The sequence below is a fragment of the Pelophylax lessonae genome (assembly GCF_965119305.1).
Source record: "Pelophylax lessonae genome assembly, chromosome: 3".
In the NCBI taxonomy this organism is placed as follows: Eukaryota; Metazoa; Chordata; class Amphibia; order Anura; family Ranidae; genus Pelophylax; species Pelophylax lessonae.
In genome coordinates this window covers 606,727,539-606,749,334 of record NC_138770.1, presented here as the reverse complement: position 1 = coordinate 606,749,334, position 21,796 = coordinate 606,727,539, and the positions used below count along the sequence as shown (strand labels likewise).

Sequence of the window (21,796 nt, the reverse complement as noted above, 5' to 3'; positions counted from 1 at the left end):
AAACCAATCCCTGTCTCACTCCATCTTCTCTCCCTGCTGCTCCCCGGTGCCCAATCTCCTCAATGTCTGCAGCTCTGACCGCAGACAGCGGTCATAGAGTAGAGGGGGAATTACAATGAAATCTACTGCCATCTAGTGGCGGTAGATGTAATTGCGGTAACGCAGCCGAAAGTAAGGGCAACGGCATTACAGGGAGAGGACGAGTAATCAGATAGATTACTTGTTACCCTCAAAAGTAACTGCGTTAAGTAACGCCGTTTACTTAAATGCAGTTACTACCATCACTGATAGTATACCCAAGGCTTGTTACCCCTGTAGGGGTGATTATTTCTGGTGAGTGCGGCCCTGGGGGTGAGGGGAGCACGGAGTGATCACCTGTGTTTGGCACCCTTAAAGAGACATATTGATGCACCTGCACTGAAGTCACCTTTTTTTGGGAAATATCTCGTTTTGCACAGAAGTTATTTATGGATAATTTATTATCATAGTATTTTAAGAAAAACTGTGAAAAATATTGATTATGATACATCTGAAAGAAATCAATTGGACTGCTTTTTTATGGACTACATTTTTACTATATTTATTTGAGATTCTTGTGGGTAATAATCTCTGCTACTCTTTTATGTGGTTTCCTGCTGCTTGTACACCTTTTATATTTTCGTATCTCTTAGATTATTTATAGGTTGGCTTATATATATAGTGCTCTGCTGGTTTTATACTGCATATTTGATATTATCTTCATTTAGCTATATCTAGGGACCGGTATAGCTGCCCATATACCTTTTATATCACGCATTTTTTACCTTTACATCAGGTATTTTTTAGATTTTATATCACGCATTTCTTAGACTTTTACCACTTATCTCTTAGATCATTTATGGATTGCTATATATAAGTGCCCTGCTGATCTTACACCATACATTTTGGGATTGTCTTTATTCAGCTATACCAAGGGACAGGATCCTTAGGGGATTTTTTCACCTTTTTCACCTTATTTTATGTATTACCACTACATACATTTTGAAACACCCTTCACTTTATATCACTTTAACAAGCTACGGCTTGTTTATTTGTGTTGTTTTTTTCACCATTCATTTTCATGTCATTAGGTCCTATTTAGGACCATAGAGCACCTTAAGTAACACTATTTATTTACCCATTTTTTACCATCATCTAATTCCTATCACTATCACCAGCTTTTTTATACCACTTCATTCACTATCAATAACAAGGAGTTATATATTTTATATATTTATTGCACTGTGGCACTTTTGTGGAATTTTATTAATTTTATTAATTGGTAAGAGCACACAGGCAGCGCCATACACCTCTTTTACCTTCTCTTATTCTCGTTATACCTAACCCTTGCACTCCTGTCCAAAATCAAGCCATCAAAAACTATACCCAACATCATTAAAACAACCATAACATCTCATTCCTCCCTTCCCTCCCCTTGCTTTTTTTTCATCCCCCCCCCTCCTCTCTACAGGGTTAGTGCCTGCCACTCACGTTCACATTCTATCTATATTCTCCAAAATCAGATTGTCCTGTCCCCACTCATCATCATATCCTCACCAGCCCCATTGCTCTCCCCAATGTAAATCAAACACCTGAGTAGAGGTTATTACATTCAGCTTAATAATTAATCCTTTGCTGACCATTTTTGCAACCATTTAAACACTCTACTTGTACTACTATTGAATATTACTGTTCTACAGTTATATTTTTGCACATTTAGTTATATTACAAACTGTTCTTTGTATTAATATATTGTAACACTTATCACAATCTCATCTATGTTTATATCACCTCACAGAATTCATTATGTGTTCTTGTATGTAATAACCAACATTGCTTATTTCATGAAAAATGTTCTTGGAAAAAAAAATATTGCAAAACTTTGCTTCAAGAAAATATCAGGATATAAAACAATTAAAGTTAAAGTACCATAGTGGGGTGATCAAATAAAATACACTACTGATTTCCTTCAGTAATCTCATCAAAGTGACATAAATGTCAAAAATCTCAATTTTTGAGCTATCCATGTATAGCTGTTTCCTTTTTTAGTAGAGTTCTAATGAATATAATGTATAACAGTTCTAAAGCTAAAGTTCCGCAGGGGTGGAGCTTTAGATTAGCTCTTAGACTTGCTTGAGTAAGAGTCAGACTAATCCCATCCAGAATATTGCCAAGTCATAAGGATGATTTCTGCTGTACAGTACTGAAGTATGCTGTGAAACATTTTGGAACCTTTTACATGCAGTATATAAGAGTTAATTGATGTATTCTGATCCTACAGGTAGATGACTCCCGCAGCTATTGTTTGAAAGAGTTCTGTGACATTCAGACCAAACAATGTGACACCGCTCTGGCCAGGCTTCAGACACTTCGGGGGAAAGCCATTTCTGCCATCAACCAAACTTTTTTGGAGGTCAGATATTAACTTTAAAGCATTCTTGTGACTACAGTGGTGATCGAAAATTTGGGCACCCCAGGTAAAAATTTGTATTAATGTGCATAAAGAAGCCAAGGAAAGATGGAAAAATCTCCAAAAGGCATCAAATTACAGATTAGACATTCTTATAATATGTCAACAAAAGTTAGATTTTATTTCCATCATTGACACTTTCAAAATTACAGAAAACAAAAAAATGGTGTCTGCAAAAGTTTGGGCACCCTACAGAATTTATAGCATGCACTGCCCCCTTTGCAAGGCTGAGACCTGCCAGTGATTGTTCTCAATCATCGTCTGGGAAGACCAGGTGATGTCAATCTCAAAGGTTTTAAATGCCCAGACTCATCTGACCTTGCCCCAACAATCAGCACCATGGGATCTTCTAAGCAGTTGTCTAGAAAACTGAAACTGAAATAGTTGACGCTCACAAAGCTGGAGAAGGCTATAAGAAGATAGCAAAGCGTTTTCAGATGTCAATGTCCTCTGTTCGGAATGTAATTAAGAAATGGCAGTCATCAGGAACAGTGGAAGTTAAAGCAAGATCTGGAAGACCAAGAAAAATATCAGACAGAACAGCTCGCAGGATTGTGAGAAAAACAATTCAAAACCCACGTTTGACTGCACGATTCCTCCAGAAAGATCTGGCAGACACTGGAGTTCTGGTACACTATTCCACTATAAAGAGATACTTGTACAAATATGGTCTTCATGGAAGAGTCATCAGAAGAAAACCTCTTCTACGTCCTCACCGCAAAGGTACGTTTGGAGAAGAAGGGGCACAGAATTTAATGAAAAGAACCTCTGTCCAACTGTTAAGCATGGGGGTGGATCAATCATACTTTGGGGTTGTATTACAGCCAGTGGCACAGGGAACATCTCACGAGTAGAAGGAAAAATGGATTTAATAAAATTTCAGCAAATTTTGGATGGTAACTTGATGCCATCTGTGAAAAAGCTGAAGTTAAAGATAGGATGGCTTCTACAAATGGATAATGATCCTAAACACACCTCGAAATCCACGGGGGATTACATCAAGAGGCGTAAACTGAAGGTTTTGCCATGGCCTTCACAATCTCCTGACCTCAACATAATTGAAAATCTATGGATAGACCTTAAAAGAGCAGTGCGTGACAGACAGACCAGAAATCTCAAAGAACTGGAAGACTTTTGTAAGGAAGAATGGGCAAAGATACCTCAAACAAGAATTGAAAGACTCTTAGCTGGATACAAAAAGCATTTACAAGCTGTGATACTTGCCAAAGGGGGCAGTACAAGATATTAACTCTGCAGGGTGCCCAAACTTTTGCGGAAGCCATTTTTTCGTTTTCTGTTGTTTTGAAAGTGTAAATGATGAAAATAAAATCTAACTTTTGTTGACATATTATAAGAATGTCTAATCTGTAATTTGATGCCTTTTGGAGATTTTTCCATCTTTCTGTAACGCTCCTGCGTTTTATGTATAATGTGGATTTACAGCTGCAGAAATATTCCACTTCAGTAGTCATGTAGAGAAACGCTGAGACACCAATCCCAACTCCCAAGACTCATCATGTGTGGATAGTCTCAATTCAGCAAGTAGATACACACACTCAATAAGATGTTCCTAGAGTGACTTATATGTATAGTAATATAGTGATGATAGGCTGAAGAGACAGGTTGGGTAGAGATGGTAGATGACAGACACTTGAAAGGAATGTTCTTGAAAGTAAGATAGTAGCAGATGGGATGCAGATAGGTTTAGCAATCATGTATGGTAGCAGATGATAGAGTAGCAGGTGAACATACAGGATAGACCAACCCAGTGCAAGAGCAGATGGTATTAGGCTCAAGAGCTAGCAATCTTAGTTAATGCAGATGTAGTAATAGTCCTTAGTATGCAGAGCTAGATAGTGTAAGCTTTAGTATGAAGGTTATAGAGGTTTCCCCTGTGGGGTACTTATCACTAGTAGCAATGTAGTAGAGGAGAGGTTCGGCAAGAGTGGATGATCCGGTAACGGGATACAGGGATCAGCAGCGTGGTTCCGATAGCGAGGTATGCTTGCAAGCATGAGAGCTTCAAGGCAGATTATGCGGCGTTGAACGAACATGTGAGTGAGACCGCCGGAGGCTGAAATAGCCGCTCCAGCGGCGCTCAGTGATGACAGCATCGGTCTTAAAGGTGTATGCGCACCTTACCAAAAGAGAATGGTGGGGCGCATACACTTAGGAAAAGTGGAATTAGGGTACCAAAGGTACCAGAACATTACAGTACCCCCCCCTTAAGGCCGGCTCCTGAAGGCCTCTGGAGCTGGTTTGTCTGGGTACTTTGCATGAAAGTTGCGGATTAATCTAGGGGCATGTATTTCAGAGGTGTTTAGCCAGGTGTCGTCTTGGGGCCCATAGTTCTTCCATCGAACTAAGTATTGAAGTTTTCTTCTGTGGATACGAGAATCCAGAATCTCTTTTATCTCATATTCTTCTCCACCTTCAACTTGTACAGGGGGAGGAAGTGGGATAGTAGGCCTTATTCCTTGGTCAGAAACATGGGGCTTCAGTAGAGACACATGGAAAATGGGATGTATTTTGAGGTCTATTGGCAATGTAAGCTGTACTGCAGCTTTTCCAATAAGTTTCTTGATTGGGAAAGGTCCCAAGAAGAGAGGTCCAAGCTTTTTGCTAGGGATTTTCATTCTTAAATTTTTTGTTGAGAGCCAAACGAGGTCCCCAATAGCATACTGAGGAGAAGGTCTTCTGCGAAGATCATAGTACTTCTTTTGTTGACTATGAGCGTGTGCAATGGTAGTATTAAGCAAACCCAGAGAGTCCTTTATTTGGGTAAGATAGTCTGAGGCTACTGGGTTATTTGAAGGAAGGATGCGTGGTGGAAGAATAGAGGGATGAAACCCATAGTTCAAGTAGAACGGACTCTGCTTGGTCGTACTGTGGGTTGCGTTGTTGTAGGCAAAATCTGCCAGAGGGAGAAGATCCACCCAATCATCCTGTTGGTAAGAAGTGTAACAACGTAAATATTGCTCGATGCATTGGTTGACTCTTTCAGTCTGTCCGTTGGTCTGCGGATGGTAAGGAGAAGTGAGCTTCCGCTCAATTCGTAGTATGTGACATAGTTCTTGCCAGAACTTGGAAATAAATTGTGATCCAGACAGAAGAGTTTTTGGGGTACCATGTAACTTAAAGACATGTTTCATCAGGAGTTCTGCCGTTTGTTTGGACGAAGGTAGTCTGCGAATAGCAATGAAATGTGCCATCTTTGTCAGATGGTCCACTGACACCAAGATGGTATTAAATCCTTTGGAAGGAGGTAGTTCTACTATAAAGTCCAAGGACACAACTTCCCATGGAGTTTGGGGTATTGGTAGACTGCATAGTAGACCGGATGGTCTCGTAGTGTCAATTTTGGACCTAGCACAGACATTGCATGAAGAGACGAATTTTTGTATAGATGTTTTCATGTCAGGCCACCAGAATTGTCTGGTAATCAGATTAAGAGTCTTTGTCATACCCATATGTCCTGCCATAGGCACATCATGCGATAAGTGCGCATGGTAGGTGGTATGTAAAGTTTGTCGTTGTAGTAGAGGAAGCCTTCTGCATCGGTATTTAGTTGTGGTGGGGGTGAATCCAAACTTATACCATGCAAAACCTCTTCCTTCAAAGAACAGACAACTCCAATAATACGCTTGTGAGGTATTATAGGAACGGAAGGGATTTCGAAGTAGTTTTCTTCAGTTAGTCGTGATAGTGCATCCGCCTTTTTGTTCTTATCTGCAGGTGTGTAGGTCACTAGGAAGTTAAACCTTAGAAAGAATAGTGACCATCGTACCTGTCGGTGAGAGAGAGTTTTGTTAGTCTGAAGATATTGAAGATTTTTATGGTCTGTGTATATAAGTATTGGTAATCGGGTGCCTTCGAGTAGATGTCGCCAATTCTCCAGAGCCAATTTTATAGCAAGCAGTTCCTTTTCACCCACGGGGTAATTTACCTCTGGACTGCTTAAGGATTTAGAAAAGAAGGCGACTGGATGGAGTGGTGAAGTGTTAGTTGGTCGTTGGGAGAGTATTGCTCCTACTGCCATGTTTGACGCATCTACTTCCAGAATGTATTGGAGGGATGGGTCTGGATGGCGTAGTATGGGAGCAGAAGTAAACCTTGTCTTTAACAGATGAAAAGCTTTATTTGCTTCATCTGACCATTTGAATGGTCTCTTAATGCTAGTGAGCTGTGTGAGGGGTCTCACAATGGCAGAGAAGTTCCTGATGAATTCCCTGTAGAAATTAGAAAATCCAAGGAATCGCTGTAGCGCCTTGCGGGTGGTTGGTGTAGGCCAATCCTGAATGCAGGATATCTTACTCATGTCCATCTTGATTCCTGTTTTGGATATGATGTAGCCTAGAAACAGTACCTCTTCTTTATGAAACAAGCATTTTTTCAGTTTCACGTATAGGTTGTGTGCAAGCAATCTCGATAATACTAGTCTTACATGTCTTATGTGTTCAGACAAGGATCGTCCAGATATACCACAACACAGACATCTAGTAAGTCTCTGAAAATATCGTTTATAAATCGTTGAAAGGCTGCAGGGGCGTTGCATAGCCCGAATGGCATTACAAGATATTCGAACAATCCGTATCTGGTTCTGAATGCAGTCTTCCACTCGTGTCCATCACGGATTCGAATGAGATTGTATGCCCCTTTCAGGTCCAATTTTGAAAAATAGGTAGCTCCACGCACCTGCTCAATGAGCTCAGGGATAAGCGGTAGAGGATAGCGATCTTTTATTGTAATAGCATTCAATTGCCTATAGTCGATGATAGGCCTGAGACTTGAGTCCTTATTGCGGACAAAAAAGAGTCCTGCTGCTGTGGAAGAAGTGGAAGGTCTAAAAAAACCTTTTTTCAAATTCTCATCCAAATATTCTTTGAGATGGGAAAGTTCATCCTGTGAAAGAGGATAAACATGACCGAACGGCAATTTGCTATTTGGGAGTAGATCAATACTACAATCATAGTCTCGATGGGGAGGTAGTGCTTGAGCATTTTTCTCAAGAAAAACCTCAGAGAGATCCTGATAACATAGTGGTGCAATCTCATCTGTCACCACAGACAGGATCTTCCCGGAAGACGGGAGGTTACACGTACCCTCGCAATAGCAAGAGAGGAAGGCCAGGGTCCGTTCCTTCCAATCTATGGTTGGTTGATGTGTGTGTAACCAGGGAAGTCCCAAAACAATGGGAAAGTGGGGTGAAGGTATTAGATCGAAGGTAGTGGTCTCCATATGAGACCCGTTAGTAGTGACTAGGAGTGCCTGTGTCTGATCAGTGATCGGACCAGAGAATAAAGGAACACCGTTAATAAGACTCACTGAGACAGGTTTAGGTTTAGAAATAATAGGGACTTTATTTAAAGCAGCAAAACGTATGTCAATATAATTTCCACAAGATCCTGTGTCAATCATGGCCTTAGTAGTAATCCTGTTCTGGTCCCACTGTAATGTTAAGCAAACAAAAAGGTAAGGGTTAGTAATTGAAGTTGTCAATCCCCCTAGGAGGACATGTGAACACTCACCCTTCTTTTTGTAGACTAGGGGACAGACGTTTATCTTGTGATCCGGGGATGCACAGTACAAGCAGAGATTACCAGATCGTCTTCTGGCTCTTTCCATAGTTGATAGAGGTGGGCGTATGGTTCCTACCTCCATAGGAGTGGGGTCATCGCCCGAAATCCGAGAAGAACTGGATAATGGCATTCCCATTTTTTCAGCCTTTCTTTCTCGTAGTCTTCTATCTATGGTGATACTGAGTTGTATCAATGCATCCAGGGTTTTTGGCAGATCCGCTCGGGCGAGCTCGTCTTCAACGGCCTCTGATAGGCCAAGCCTAAATTGAGTTTTCAGAGATGCATCATTCCATTCTGAATCAAGGGTCCATCTCTTGAATTCTGCGACAAAGTCTTCCACAGGTCTCCTACCTTGTTTCAAGGACCTTAATTGAAGATCGGCAGTACTCTGCCTATTGGGATCATTATATAGGCTAGTAAGTTCTGTTAGAAATAAGGCATAGGATTTGAGAAGCTGATCGTTTTTCTCAAAAAGAGAGTCTGCCCAGGCCCGAGGATCGCCTGTTAGGTAAGAAATAATAGTACAAACCTTAATGTGATCAGTAAGGTAGGTACGGGGTTTTAGCAAGAAAAGTAAATCACATGCGTTTTTAAATTCGCGAAATTTTTTGCGATCGCCTGTAAATATCAGAGGAGGATTTATTTTGGGTTCAGGGGACTGAGCAGTGGTAAGTTGTGTCAGTCTGGTTACCTGCTGCGTCAGAGCCTGATTTTCTTCTCTTAATTCAGCAAGTGCGTGTATTAACGCAGTTACTTGCTGTTTTAATTGTGTCACCTGAGTGGTTATTTCTGCTGAATCCATTTGAGGTTCGTTCAATCTGTAACGCTCCTGCGTTTTATGTATAATGTGGATTTACAGCTGCAGAAATATTCCACTTCAGTAGTCATGTAGAGAAACGCTGAGACACCAATCCCAACTCCCAAGACTCATCATGTGTGGATAGTCTCAATTCAGCAAGTAGATACACACACTCAATAAGATGTTCCTAGAGTGACTTATATGTATAGTAATATAGTGATGATAGGCTGAAGAGACAGGTTGGGTAGAGATGGTAGATGACAGACACTTGAAAGGAATGTTCTTGAAAGTAAGATAGTAGCAGATGGGATGCAGATAGGTTTAGCAATCATGTATGGTAGCAGATGATAGAGTAGCAGGTGAACATACAGGATAGACCAACCCAGTGCAAGAGCAGATGGTATTAGGCTCAAGAGCTAGCAATCTTAGTTAATGCAGATGTAGTAATAGTCCTTAGTATGCAGAGCTAGATAGTGTAAGCTTTAGTATGAAGGTTATAGAGGTTTCCCCTGTGGGGTACTTATCACTAGTAGCAATGTAGTAGAGGAGAGGTTCGGCAAGAGCGGATGATCCGGTAACGGGATACAGGGATCAGCAGCGTGGTTCCGATAGCGAGGTATGCTTGCAAGCATGAGAGCTTCAAGGCAGATTATGCGACGTTGAACGAACATGTGAGTGAGACCGCCGGAGGCTGAAATAGCCTCTCCAGCGGCGCTCAGTGATGACAGCATCGGTCTTAAAGGTGTATGCGCACCTTACCAAAAGAGAATGGTGGGGCGCATACACTTAGGAAAAGTGGAATTAGGGTACCAAAGGTACCAGAACATTACACTTTCCTTGGCTTCTTTATGCACATTAATACACATTTTTACCTGGGGTGCCCAAACTTTCGATCACCACTGTATAAGGGTATACACATCCACAATGTATAGGTGACATTCTGTTTCTTATTCCTCATGCCCCTGAATCAGCAAGTCATTTTTCAAGACTCTTGACGGCTTGTTCACACACAACGTACAACTGCCAGGAGTAAACCGGTGCAGTTTCCTTTCCAGCAGCTGACTGTTTGTGGCTGTGGTAGGGGGCTGTGTGGTGTGCATACACGGATCTCTTTTTTTCCCTCGCTTAACTTTACTGGAAGTGTACAAAAGTACAAGCGATCCTATACATGTCTGCATTTTATTGCATCTCGCTGCACTGCAACTCGGGCCTGCTTTGCAGTGTGAATGCGACACATAGAAAACATTGTTTTCTGGATGTCCTTGCAGTGACCAGCGTTTTAGAATGCAGTCCAGTCTGTATTCACACATAGTGCAATGACCAACCTGACTAATCCATTGGGAAAATCCAGACAGAATGGTTGTACAGACATGGATTGGTATATCAACTTCTGGACAACCATGCTGTAGGGGAAGCCTGGTGACAATTCATCTATGTTCCCCATTGCCTAGTTGGCCTGCCAAGTGTAGGTCACATAGGAGACCTACCCCTGGGGTGGGTTCTTTGGCCTACTCCAGACGAAGCACAGGGTCACTCAACCCAGCACAGGGGAAACCTTTCAAACCCCTTTAAGGTATAGCTCTGAGCTCCCGTGCGTACATCCCGAGTCGTTATAGGTTCCAGAACCCCACCCCCAGGATCTAGGCCCCTTCCCTTTATATCGCACTGGAGGGAGATAGGACCCCAGAGGAAAACACACAAGAAAAGGTGGCACACGCATTAACCCCTTCCCTCCCAACCTGGGCAGTCAGTGCTAACTAAATACACACAGGCAACTTGCCTACAAGCTAGCCCATACATAGATCCAGGGCCGTCTTTATAGCAGGGCAAAAGGGGAAGCTGCCTCGGGCCCAGTCATTGTTGTGGGGTCCAAAGCATCTGCCCTTTGAGCCTTCACTGCCCAAAAATAGTTGATTCAAGAGGGCCCAAGAAAATGTTTGTCCAGGGTCCAATTAATATTAAAGACGGCCCTGCATAGATCAAAATTCGGCTGGTCGCTGCTTAACCGGCCAAGTTTTGATCCGTATGACCGGCTTTACTCACCCTTCTGTGTCAAAAGATACAGATAACAATGTTATTTATGACAGTCTGCACAGGCCGAAAGTTAACAGCTCAAAAAATTTCTGGCAGCGTCAACATTTTTTTTTTTCTTATTAAACAGATATAACAAAACGCTTTCAATGGCAAATTTATTGGGCCAAAAAGGATTCATTCATTTTTTTTTTGTTAGAATATTGTAAAAGTTCACTATTAGGGTTTAAATTCAGCTTAACTCCAGGTAAAAAAACTTTAACCTAAACACATAGATGACAGCTTCCCAGCACAGTACTGATTTATCTCTGTGCACCAGCTCAGAGTTGGTCTTAATTACTGCCAGTTTCCTAATCTAAGAACTGAAATTCTTTAAGAAGTTGTCACTAACATAGCAACAAATTCTTAAAGCAGTGGTAGTAAGAACTACCTGATTTTGCTGCATGTGTATGTTATGGACTTCGCAATTCCTGCCTGAAATAGGCACAGGTAGTTCTTTAGTTCTAGTTCTTAAGTGAACTATCACCAAAATCTGTCGCTAATGCTATTTTGAATTCCCTTGAATGAGTCTCCCTGTTGCTGTTACATTATATTGCAAGATAAATGCTGTATATACACCTCTCTGACAACAAATTCAAAAGATTGTTTTGTTTATGATTCAGGTGGCCGAGTCTGCAGGGCTGAAAGACCTTTTCTTATCTGACTCCGCTGTGAAGCCAAACTACACACAGATCTCTGATTGGAGGAACTTGGAGGAGAGGTTTAATCGATTTTTAAAACTTGCAGACTGCATTTTTCAGGAGATGCTGCGCTATGTCGTCACCAATTCTGTCCAGATACTTGCTAAATTCCTAGAAAATTCCCACAATGTGACATCAACAGAGGAGAAGAAAAATTATAACTTAAGGTAATCAGACCGCTAACTATTGCACCACTGCTAATGAAAGCTTAAAGCAGAGCTCCAAGCAAAAATCCTGTATGTAAGCTAATTTTAATGCCCCACATATACAGTGCATTGCAAAAGTATTTGGCCCCCTTGAACTTTTCGACCTTTTCCACATTTCGGGCTTCAAACATAAGGATATAAAACTGTAATTTTTTTTGAAGAATCAACAACAAGTGGGACACAATCATGAAGTGGAACGAAATGTATTGGATATTTCAAACTTTTTTAACAGATAAAAAACTGAAAAATTGGGCATGCAAAATTATTCAGCCCCCTTAAGTTAATACTTTGTAGTGCCACCTTTTGCTGCGATTACAGCTGTAAGTCACTTGGGGTATGTCTCTATCAGTTTTGAACATTGAGAGACTGAAATTTTTGCCCATTCCTCCTTGCAAAACAGCTCGAGCTCAGTGAGGTTGGATGGAGTGCATTTGTGAACATCAGTTTTCAGTTCTTTCCACAGATTCTCAATTGGATTCAGGTCTGGATTTTGACTTGGCCATTCTAACACCTGGATATGTTTATTTGTGAACCATTCCATTGTAGATTTTGCTTTATGTTTTGGATCAGTCTTGTTGGAAGACAAATCTCCGTCCCAGTCTCAGGTCTTTTGCAGACTCCATCAGGTTTTCTTCCAGAATGGTCCTGTATTTGGCTCCATCCATCTTCCCATCAATTTTAACCATCTTCCCTGTCCCTGCTGAAGAAAAGCAGGCCCAAACCATGATGCTGCCACCACCATGTTTGACAGTGGGGATGGTGTGTTCAGGGTGATGAGCTGTGTTGCTTTTACGCCAAACATAACGTTTTGAATTGTTGCCAAAAAGTTTGATTTTGGTTTCATCTGACCAGAGCACCTTCTTCCACATGTTTGGTGTGTCTCCCAGGTGGCTTGTGGCAAACTTTAAACTACACTTTTTATGGATATCTTTAAGAAATGGCTTTCTTCTTGCCACTCTTCCATAAAGGCCAGATTTGTGCAGTATACGACTGATTGTTGACCTATGGACAGAGACTCCCACCTCAGCTGTAGATCTCTGCAGTTCATCCAGAGTGATCATGGGCCTCTTGGCTGCATCTCTGATCAGTCTTCTCCTTGTATGAGCTGAAAGTTTAGAGGGACAGCCAGGTCTTCGTAGATTTGCAGTGGTCTGATACTCCTTCCATTTTATTATCGCTTGCACAGTGCTCCTTGGGATGTTTAAAGCTTGGGAAATCTTTTGGTATCCAAATCCGGCTTTAAACTTCTCCACAACAGTATCTCGGACCTGCCTGGTGTGTTCCTTGTTCTTCATGATGCTCGCTGCGCTTTAAACAGACCTCTGAGACTATCACAGTGCAGGTGCATTTATGCGGAGACTTGATTACACACAGGTGGATTCTATTTATCATCATTAGTCATTTAGGTCAACATTGGATCATTCAGAGATCCACACTGAACTTCTGGAGAGAGTTTGCTGCACTGAAAGTAAAGGGGCTGAATAATTTTGCACGCCCAATTTTTCAGTTTTTTATTTGTTAAAAAAGTTTGAAATATCCAATAAATTTCATTACACTTCATGATTGTGTCCCACTTCTTGATTCTTCAAAAAAAAAAATACAGTTTTATATATTTATGTTTGAAGCCCGAAATGTGGCAAAAGGTCGAAAAGTTCAAGGGGGCCGAATACTTTCGAAGGCACTTACTTTAGGCCTCATGCAACCAGGCCTTTTTTTCATCCCCTGGATGCCTATGCTCCAGGGGGAGATAAAAGCAGCTTTACAAATGCGCCTAATGCCGCATTTTGCAAACACATTTAGGCGCATCACATGCTTGGATGTTCATTCATTCTATTGGCCAGAATGTTAATCTATTCTGGCCATTGGAATGAATGAACGCTCAAGCGCTAAACAAGCCTTGCGCATAACTGCTATTAACACGCGTTTCGGGCGCTTATGGCTTTTTTTTTTTTTGCCAAAACATTCCCATCCTGAACATTCTTGCTCCCGTTTTTTTTTTCTGCCTCTAAACACCCATGTGTGCAAGGACACATTGGCTAATATAGCAGGGCATTAGAGGCAGAAAAAAAAAAATAATCAAACCCTTAAAAGTGGCATCTATGTCATCCTTTTTGCATAAGGCCTTACTGTGTTTTCATGTGCACTTTGCCACTTACCCTTTTGTAGTGTTAGTAAAAGTACTCACCCTTCTATTGGATGATCAAAGCAAATACTAGCTCCAAATCGCTATTTCCTTGGTGACCTCACCACCCCCTGCCAGCAGATTAGACAGGGAAGGAGCGGCAGGTCACTTATGAGGACATCCCTGTTCTCTTTCCTCCATTTATTCACTTTAATGCCCAACACTCCTTATGCATACATTCCCCTTTCCTTAGCTACCCCATAGCTTTATTCCACTGTCAGGACCAAGAAAATACCTTAGAGTGTTGAGCAAATTTTTTTTTTTTTTTTACATGACATCATTGGTATTTTGCCCTTTGCTGTCTCATGGGGGTAGGGAGAGAGTCTTCAGCCTCTTTAAGCTGGGATTGGCTCAGAGCTCACGTGACTTCTCCTTATTACTCCTTGTGGTGGGGAAGCAGTGGGAGTACAAATAGTAGATACTTCATTAGCGTCGATAGGCCTTTGTTCGCTTAATGTTTTTTATTACATGTCTATAGTGATGTAAAACACACTTGTCAGAGGGAGGTCAACTGCAGATCAAATGCAAATTCTGAATCATTTCAGAAGAACCTCAACTGATGTCAAACTGATGCCATAGACACAAGCCCAATCCCCATAGACACATAGTAAAGTAAATTTGCTGCTTTGGCCTGCATGGACAAGGCACAGGTTCAGTTTACATGCAAGGATTTTAAATTGGTCTGAACTGTGGTTTTAGATCTCCTTATGATTATTAGAAGTATTCAATAACATTTTTTTTTTTCAGTGACAAGAAACTCTCTGACTCAGATTTAGCAAAAGGAAATAATGAAGTTGCTAACATTCAACACGCACCCTTGGCATCTGAGCTTGATATTGTTAAGGTAGGTCTACATAAATGTGGATGAACATGGCTCTTTAGGGTGCATATGGTTGGCCAGTTTCCTCCTTAGTATTGCTGCAAAATGGCAAACCACAATAGCAATTGATGTAGAGGAAAAAATCTGCTTTGAGGCATAGTTAGGTTGTGGTGTAATAGCAGACATTTTTGTGAATTCTCTGCAAGATGAATTTATATACTTTGATCTCTTAAACACTCGGCTTGGTCCAGCTCAACTGTGCTAAAACAAAAGGCTTTGCCCCTGACAGTCATGCTCAATGCCTCTGCTTCTACCTGGCACAGTCAGTATTGCTGCCTAGCTTGATGTTTTTGCCTGCACACAGAAGCAAATACAGTTACCACACAGCTGTTCAGTACAAACAGGAAGTAGCTGGAGCTTCTCTGTCCTAGTTCTCTGTTAACTGCCCCCCCCCCCCCATTGCCCAGCTAACACTTTATAAATGCTTCACTAACACGCTATAAATGCTACAGGAAGAAAATAAAGGTATGGTGGCGCTGCCTAAAAAACTGATAAATGTTTATACAACCAATAAATAAATCGATAAATGCTATATGTGGTATATATAAAATTGTGCTCTAATGTGCTTGTTAATTGATATTTGAATAAATCAATAATAATCAGTAAACTTAATACTAATAAATCAGTGTAAACCAATGTTAAGTCAATAACAAATAAATAAATAAATAAATAAATAAATAATAATAAAGTCCAATGATCTTAATATATAAAAAGTGTGCAAAAATCCAAAATATAGCCGTGGTGCTGCAAATCAATTCATCATATGTGCAAAGTCATAAATATATAAAAATCAATAAATATAAAATATATAAAAAGCTTGAAAATAACAAACCAATTTGAAGTGAGTATCCTATAGATAATAAATACAATTATGAAGTCTAAATATTCCAATAGAAGTAAAGTGCAACAAAAAAGTGCAGAAAAAGTCAGTGGTAATAATGAAATCAATCTGTGCAGGTATGTGCCAGTGAAATGGTGCTCCCCTAATAGGACCGCACTCACCAGATGGAGGTACCCCTACAGAGGTTGGAAGTAGGGATCGACCGATATCGGTTTTTCGTAGCCGATACCGATATTTTGGCCATCGCATATCGGTATGGGCCGATATTTTGTACATTTAAAATTTTGCAAAAATAAACACAAATTTCGACACAAATCTGTTACTGAACATGTTAATGTTTATTTATTAACTTTTTTTTAACATTAAGGGCTTGTTCTTCACACCTTAACTGCATGAAAACTAATAGGAAAACTGCACTTGCAGGGACATCAGTTTCACATCATCTGATTGTCAATGATGCAAAAACTGCTGCAGTAGTGCACTCACACACTGCATTCATTTTAAATCACTACTGTAACAGTGCAGTCAGTGGCAGCAAAACTGCTAGAAACAAGCTAGACAACAGATAGACAGTGGATTGAAGTCAGTGGACTACTGCAGCAATAGTGCACTCACTGCAATGATTTTAAATCACTGCTGCAGTCAGTGCAAAACTTCTAGAAAAAAAGCTAGACAACAGCTAGACAGTGGATTGGACTGGAGTCGGTGGACTACTGCTGCAGTAGTGCACTCACTGCAATGATTTTAATCACTACTGCAGTCAGTGCAAAACTGCTAGAAAAAAAACTAGACAGTGGATTGGAGTGGACACTAGTACTACTACACTTTTTATTACTCCCAGTTAAGTAGAACAATATTATACTGCAGAAAGCAAAACATTTCAGCATGTTCATGTTCACCTGTTAAACGGCTTCTTTTTTTTCATATAATGCTACCACTTCATTAACATGCTCACTTGGTACAGGAGGAGAGGAGGACAGAGGAGCAGAGAGAGAGGTATCTTCTAGCATGGCAAGCAAGTCTTTTGTAGCGTGCCTCATTTTCTTTCGACCACTGAAGAGGATCACCACTTCTTCTGTCAGTTACTGGTTCCTTCAAATAGAGATGAAGTTCATCATCCAGGCTCATTATTGCAGATTCAAAAGAATTCTCTGCATGAGGCCCCAATAAAACACTGAAAATGTCATGATTAATTCGACCATGATGAAGAAGATTCTCTTCTGTTGGTTGTCGTCTTTTTGGACATTTTTCTGTTTTTGCAGCATGCTGCTCTTTCAGATTATAAAAAAGCTGTTCTGGACTTGTCTTTTCGGCAGGAACTTCCTACACCTCCTTTTGAATATCTTCTGTCAGCCATTGTTTTGCCTTGGCCAATACATCATCAGAAGAGAAACATGGTTCTTGTATGGAGGATTCAAAAGACTTGCCAGCACAACATTTTTAATCTCTTCATGCTTCTCAAAACATATATCAATAAAAGCTCTCTGGCTTGACAGACCATCATTTGAAAGTTGGAGGGTGTTGTGTGCCATGACACTGAGGTCTGACATATCAGCATGCCTCATTCCTTTCCGCATGTTTGCTCCTCTGTCTCGAAGGAGCACAAGCATCACTCAGGTTATTCCCCATTCTTCAAGCATGCCTAGAAACATTTCTCTACTGTACTCCCCAGTGTGGGATCCTTGCATCAATTTTGTATTCAAGACCAATTGCCTTTTTGTCCATCCGCTGTCAATGAAGTCGCATGTAAGATTCATTAGTGACTCTGTTCGTCCTCCTCCTGACCAGCAGTCAGTCGTGAAGTGAGTTGCCAGCATTCTCTGGTTGCAGCATAGCCTTTACTTTCTCAATGACCTTTTGGTGAATCTTTCCCAGCATTTCGGTTCGATAGTACTTCTCACTCTTCAATGTGTACCTTTGCTCAAGTATGGACATCAACCGCCTAAATCCTGTGTCAGACACCATTGTAAATGGCTGGTTATCAGTGGCCATCATCTATGATTAATCTGTCCAGCAGTTGGGATCTTCCATCTGAATCTAGACTGTGACACCTGTTTTTTTCTGAAACATATCTGTTATTGTTGCCTGGGATAGTGGAGGAGGTATTTCAAAATCACATTGATATTCATTTTGTTTTTTCTGTGCTGCATGATATAATTCAATATGATGAATTCTTAGATGGGCCCAAAGATTTAAAATATTTTTGTTTTTTGCAGTTATTGATCCCATGCTTATATTGTTTGTGCATGTGTTGCATTCTCCTGTTTTTCCTGGAGATGGTTGAGACGAGAAATAGTCCCAGAGCGCACTTTTAAATTTTCTGTCTTCATCCATCTCCATTGCAATTTCAAAGAGACAATAAGGTTAAAAAAAATGGCTGACTGGCTGCTGACACCCTGGCTTGCTTGCATCCTTTTGTGGGTCAGTGGATGATGCCTGGCAGTGTGGGTGGCTTGCTGGCATCATGTTGTGGGGTGGTTTGCTGCTGTCACCCTGTTGTGGGTCGGTGGCTGACGCCTGGCAGTGTGGGTGGCTGGCTGGAACCCTGTTGTGGGTCGGTGGCTGACGCCTGACAGAGTGGGTGGCTTGCTGGCACCCTGTTGTGGGTCAGTGGCTGACGCCTGGCAGTGTGGGTGGCTTGCTGGCACCCTGTTATGGGTGGCTGGCTTGGTGTCACCCTGTTGTGGGTGGCTGGCTTGCTGGAACACTGTGGTGGGTGGCTGGCTTGGTGTCACCCTGTTGTGGGTGGCTGGCTTGCTGGAACACTGTGGTGGGTGGATGGCTGGCTTGGTGTTACCCTGTTGTGGGTGGCTGGATTGTAATCACCCTGTTGTGGGTGGCTGGCTTGCAGGAACACTGTGGTGGGTGGCTGGCTTGGTATCACTCTGTTGTGGGTGGCTGGCTTGCTGGAACATTGTGGTGGGTGGCTGGCTTGGTGTCATTCTGTTGTGGGTGGCTGGCTTGGTGTCACCCTGTTGTGGGTGGCTGGCTTGGTGTTACCCTGTCGTGGGTGGCTGGCTTGGTGTCACCTGTTGTGGGTGGCTGGCTTGGTGTTACCCTGTTGTGGGTGACTGGCTTGGTTTCACCCTGTTGTGGGTGGCTGACTTGCTGGAACACTGTGGTGGGTGGCTGGCTTGGTGTCACCCTGTTGTGGGTGGCTGGCTCGGTGTCACCCTGTTGTGGGTGGCTGGCTTGGTGTCACTCACCCTGGCCTGTTGTGGGTGGCTGGCTTGCTGGAACACTGCGGTGGGTGTCTGGCTTGGTGTCACCCTGTGGGTGGCTGGCTTGCTGGAACCCTGTTGTGGGGTGGGTGGGTGGCTGGCTGCTGGCACCCTGTTGTGGGGTGGGTGGCTGGATGCTGGCCTGGCACCCTGTTGTGGGTCGATGGCTGGCGGCTGGCACCCTGCTGTGGCTGGCTGGCACCCTGTGGTGGGTGGCTGGCTGGCACCCTGTGGTGGGTGGCTGAGGCCAGGGCCTGTGGGTGGCTGGCACCGTGACCGGACTGCAGATGCACACACTGTCCGAGGCGTGGGAGGCGGTCTTAGAAGGCAAAACGTGTCAAATTATAGGCCCAGCGCGCGGAGACACGTGAAGCAACACACGCAATGATGTCACGTGTGCGCCGCGCACAATATCGGCAATATCAGTAACTTCCGGGGCCGATTCTGATATATTGGGGAAAGTGCATATCGGCCCTCGATATATCAGCCTTGCCGATAATCGGTCGATCCCTACTGTATAAGTAGCTGACCATTGACGGTAGAAACTGTGCTGTTGTTTGGGCATTTGCTCTAATGACTATTTATATTGTGAGGGTGTCTGGCCTCCGATCCTTTTTGGGAGCATAGGTGGTTTCCATAGTAACTTGATCAGATTATGAGTGAGTTTCCGCTGATCTCAGTCTTCCAGCCTCCGGTCCTTTTTAGGAGCGTTTGTGGCTGCCACAGTTACTGGATCAGGTGATGAGCGGGTCTCCGCCTTTCGCAGATCAGTTTTCCTATATTTAGCGGGTGCCGTCGTTGCCTCCGTATCTGCTGAAAAAGTCCAGCCCATGGGACGTAACACATACAGAGGAGGAGGGGAGCATCTGACATCACCCGCGGTCATCTTGTCTCTTCACTTGTTCTTAAGCTATTATCGCCTGGCACTGGGTTACAGTGCTGTTTATGTAAGCCTTTTTTTTACTTCATTAAAGCTTTAAATTAGCAAACGGAGAGCACTATATATATATATATATATATATATATATGCTATATTTTATATTCTTTATTTTATATGACATCTACTGGGGAGTCCTGGAATGATTTACGTGGAGGGATGCGGAATCATTGTATGATCTGTTCCTGTCTTGCATATGTCCGGCTCCATTGGGGATCCTTGCTGGAGAGTCTTTTCTGCCTTATAGGCGACAAACATTTAGACCCATCTGTTAATTCAGGGGTCGCCCCTTGAGGTGAGAGCCTTGTACTACTGGTGGAGGAACTCTGGCACTTGATCACTCAAGAACGTTACTTTGGAGCACATATGTCACTGCATGGGACGTTCCATATATATTGTTGGGCGTCTGTTTCTCTTTAATTTTTTTGAGCGCTGCACTGATTTTTTTATTAATGACTCTTTCTGAGATTTGATATTTTGACCCTGAGTGTCCAGCTGTTATTTTGTTTTTAGATATTATTTTGCGCTGATTTATTCATTATTTATTATAAGTATAGGTATTAGATAGGTATTAGGAGGGGGAGGGGACAGATTGGGTTAGCCTGGAATTCCATGTCAAAGCACAGTCTTTTCCTACCTTTTATTAATATTAATTCCGCTTTTCATGTAGCCATGCGACCACTGAGTAACTTTGCTGGATTTATTTTAGGTTCTGAGTCAAATTCAAAGGAATATAAAGGGAAAGCAAAAGGCAGTGGCAGTCTTTGAGGTAGGTTTGGGCCTGTGCTCTCTGTCAGACCTGAAGCAGCCGACATCCACAAGCTATGTACCTACTACGTCATCTTTTCCACATGGGATTGGTGAAGAAGACAATGAACAGCTGACATTAAGAACCAATAAAACAACAAAAAAGAATACGGGAGAGAAGAAACGAGTGATGTTTGAACAGGAAAAAGAGCAGTCCTCAGGTAACCTTTTTTTTACTGCGTCTTTCCAGTCACAGAACATACAATACACTGGTCATCATAACACGTCAGCCAGTTTATGGAAACTATTGACTGTTTTATAACAATGTAACTTCTAAAGTTCTTCCTGAAGTAAGTCTAAAATATGATTTCAGCTTACAAAATGGCTGCTTATGCTTTGTATATAATCCAGAGGTAACCGTATGTGCACCATTAGAACCCACGTCATCATCATGCTGACAAAATTTTTTAATAAAACCTTTTTATTCTCCTTACATACTCTATTTTAGACACAGTGACATCATCACTGGTTCTCTATGCTTCTTTATACAGTGCAGGCAGATCATGGTTGAGGAGAGGCACTAGCAGCGTGCTGTACATAGCTTCTTGAAAATATTACAGCACCCTGCCAAAGTACGGCTGGCTCTTGGGAGGAGATATGCAAATATCAAAATGCCTTGATGCGTGGATGTTAGTCTGAGAGAGTGGGCGTTAGGCAAATGCCCACACATGATGCTGAGCCTCCAGGCTTAAAAGACTTGGACAGGGACAGTAAGCTGGAACGAGATGATGCTGGATATCCTCCAGCCCGGAAAAAATGAGATTAGGCTCTATGTAGCTTGTTGCCGTTTTTCTAATACACGCTGTGAAGGGCTCATGGGGTGCAGTGAAATCAGACTCAGTACAGAAGAGTAGCCTATATAACTTTGAACAACTTAAAGCGGAGTTCTGCCTCCCCCTCCAAAAATTACTTACCTGTCCTGGAGTCCAGCAATGTCGGCACCGCAGCCCATGGTTCCATCGGCTGTCGGGTGCTGCCGCCGCCATTGCTGGTAAGGGAACCCGGCAGTGAAGCCTTGCGGCTTCACGGGCGGGTCCCTACTGCGCATGCGCAAAGCACGCTGCGCATTCCTATTGGCTTGCCGG

At 42.3% G+C, this 21,796-nt stretch overlaps 1 protein-coding gene across 1 annotated transcript in view; it reads left to right on the top strand.

Moving 5' to 3' along the window:
• Positions 1 to 21,796, top strand: part of DNAH14 (dynein axonemal heavy chain 14) — a gene marked incomplete at its 3' end in the record, with an annotated part of 442,814 nt that overhangs the window by 67,588 nt on the left and 353,430 nt on the right. The window contains exons 10-13 of the mRNA XM_082252323.1: positions 2,300 to 2,431; positions 11,560 to 11,804; positions 14,773 to 14,869; positions 20,614 to 20,872. Coding sequence (XP_082108449.1) covers positions 2,300 to 2,431; positions 11,560 to 11,804; positions 14,773 to 14,869; positions 20,614 to 20,872 — 733 coding nt within the window. The remainder of the gene's footprint in view (positions 1 to 2,299; positions 2,432 to 11,559; positions 11,805 to 14,772; positions 14,870 to 20,613; positions 20,873 to 21,796) is intronic.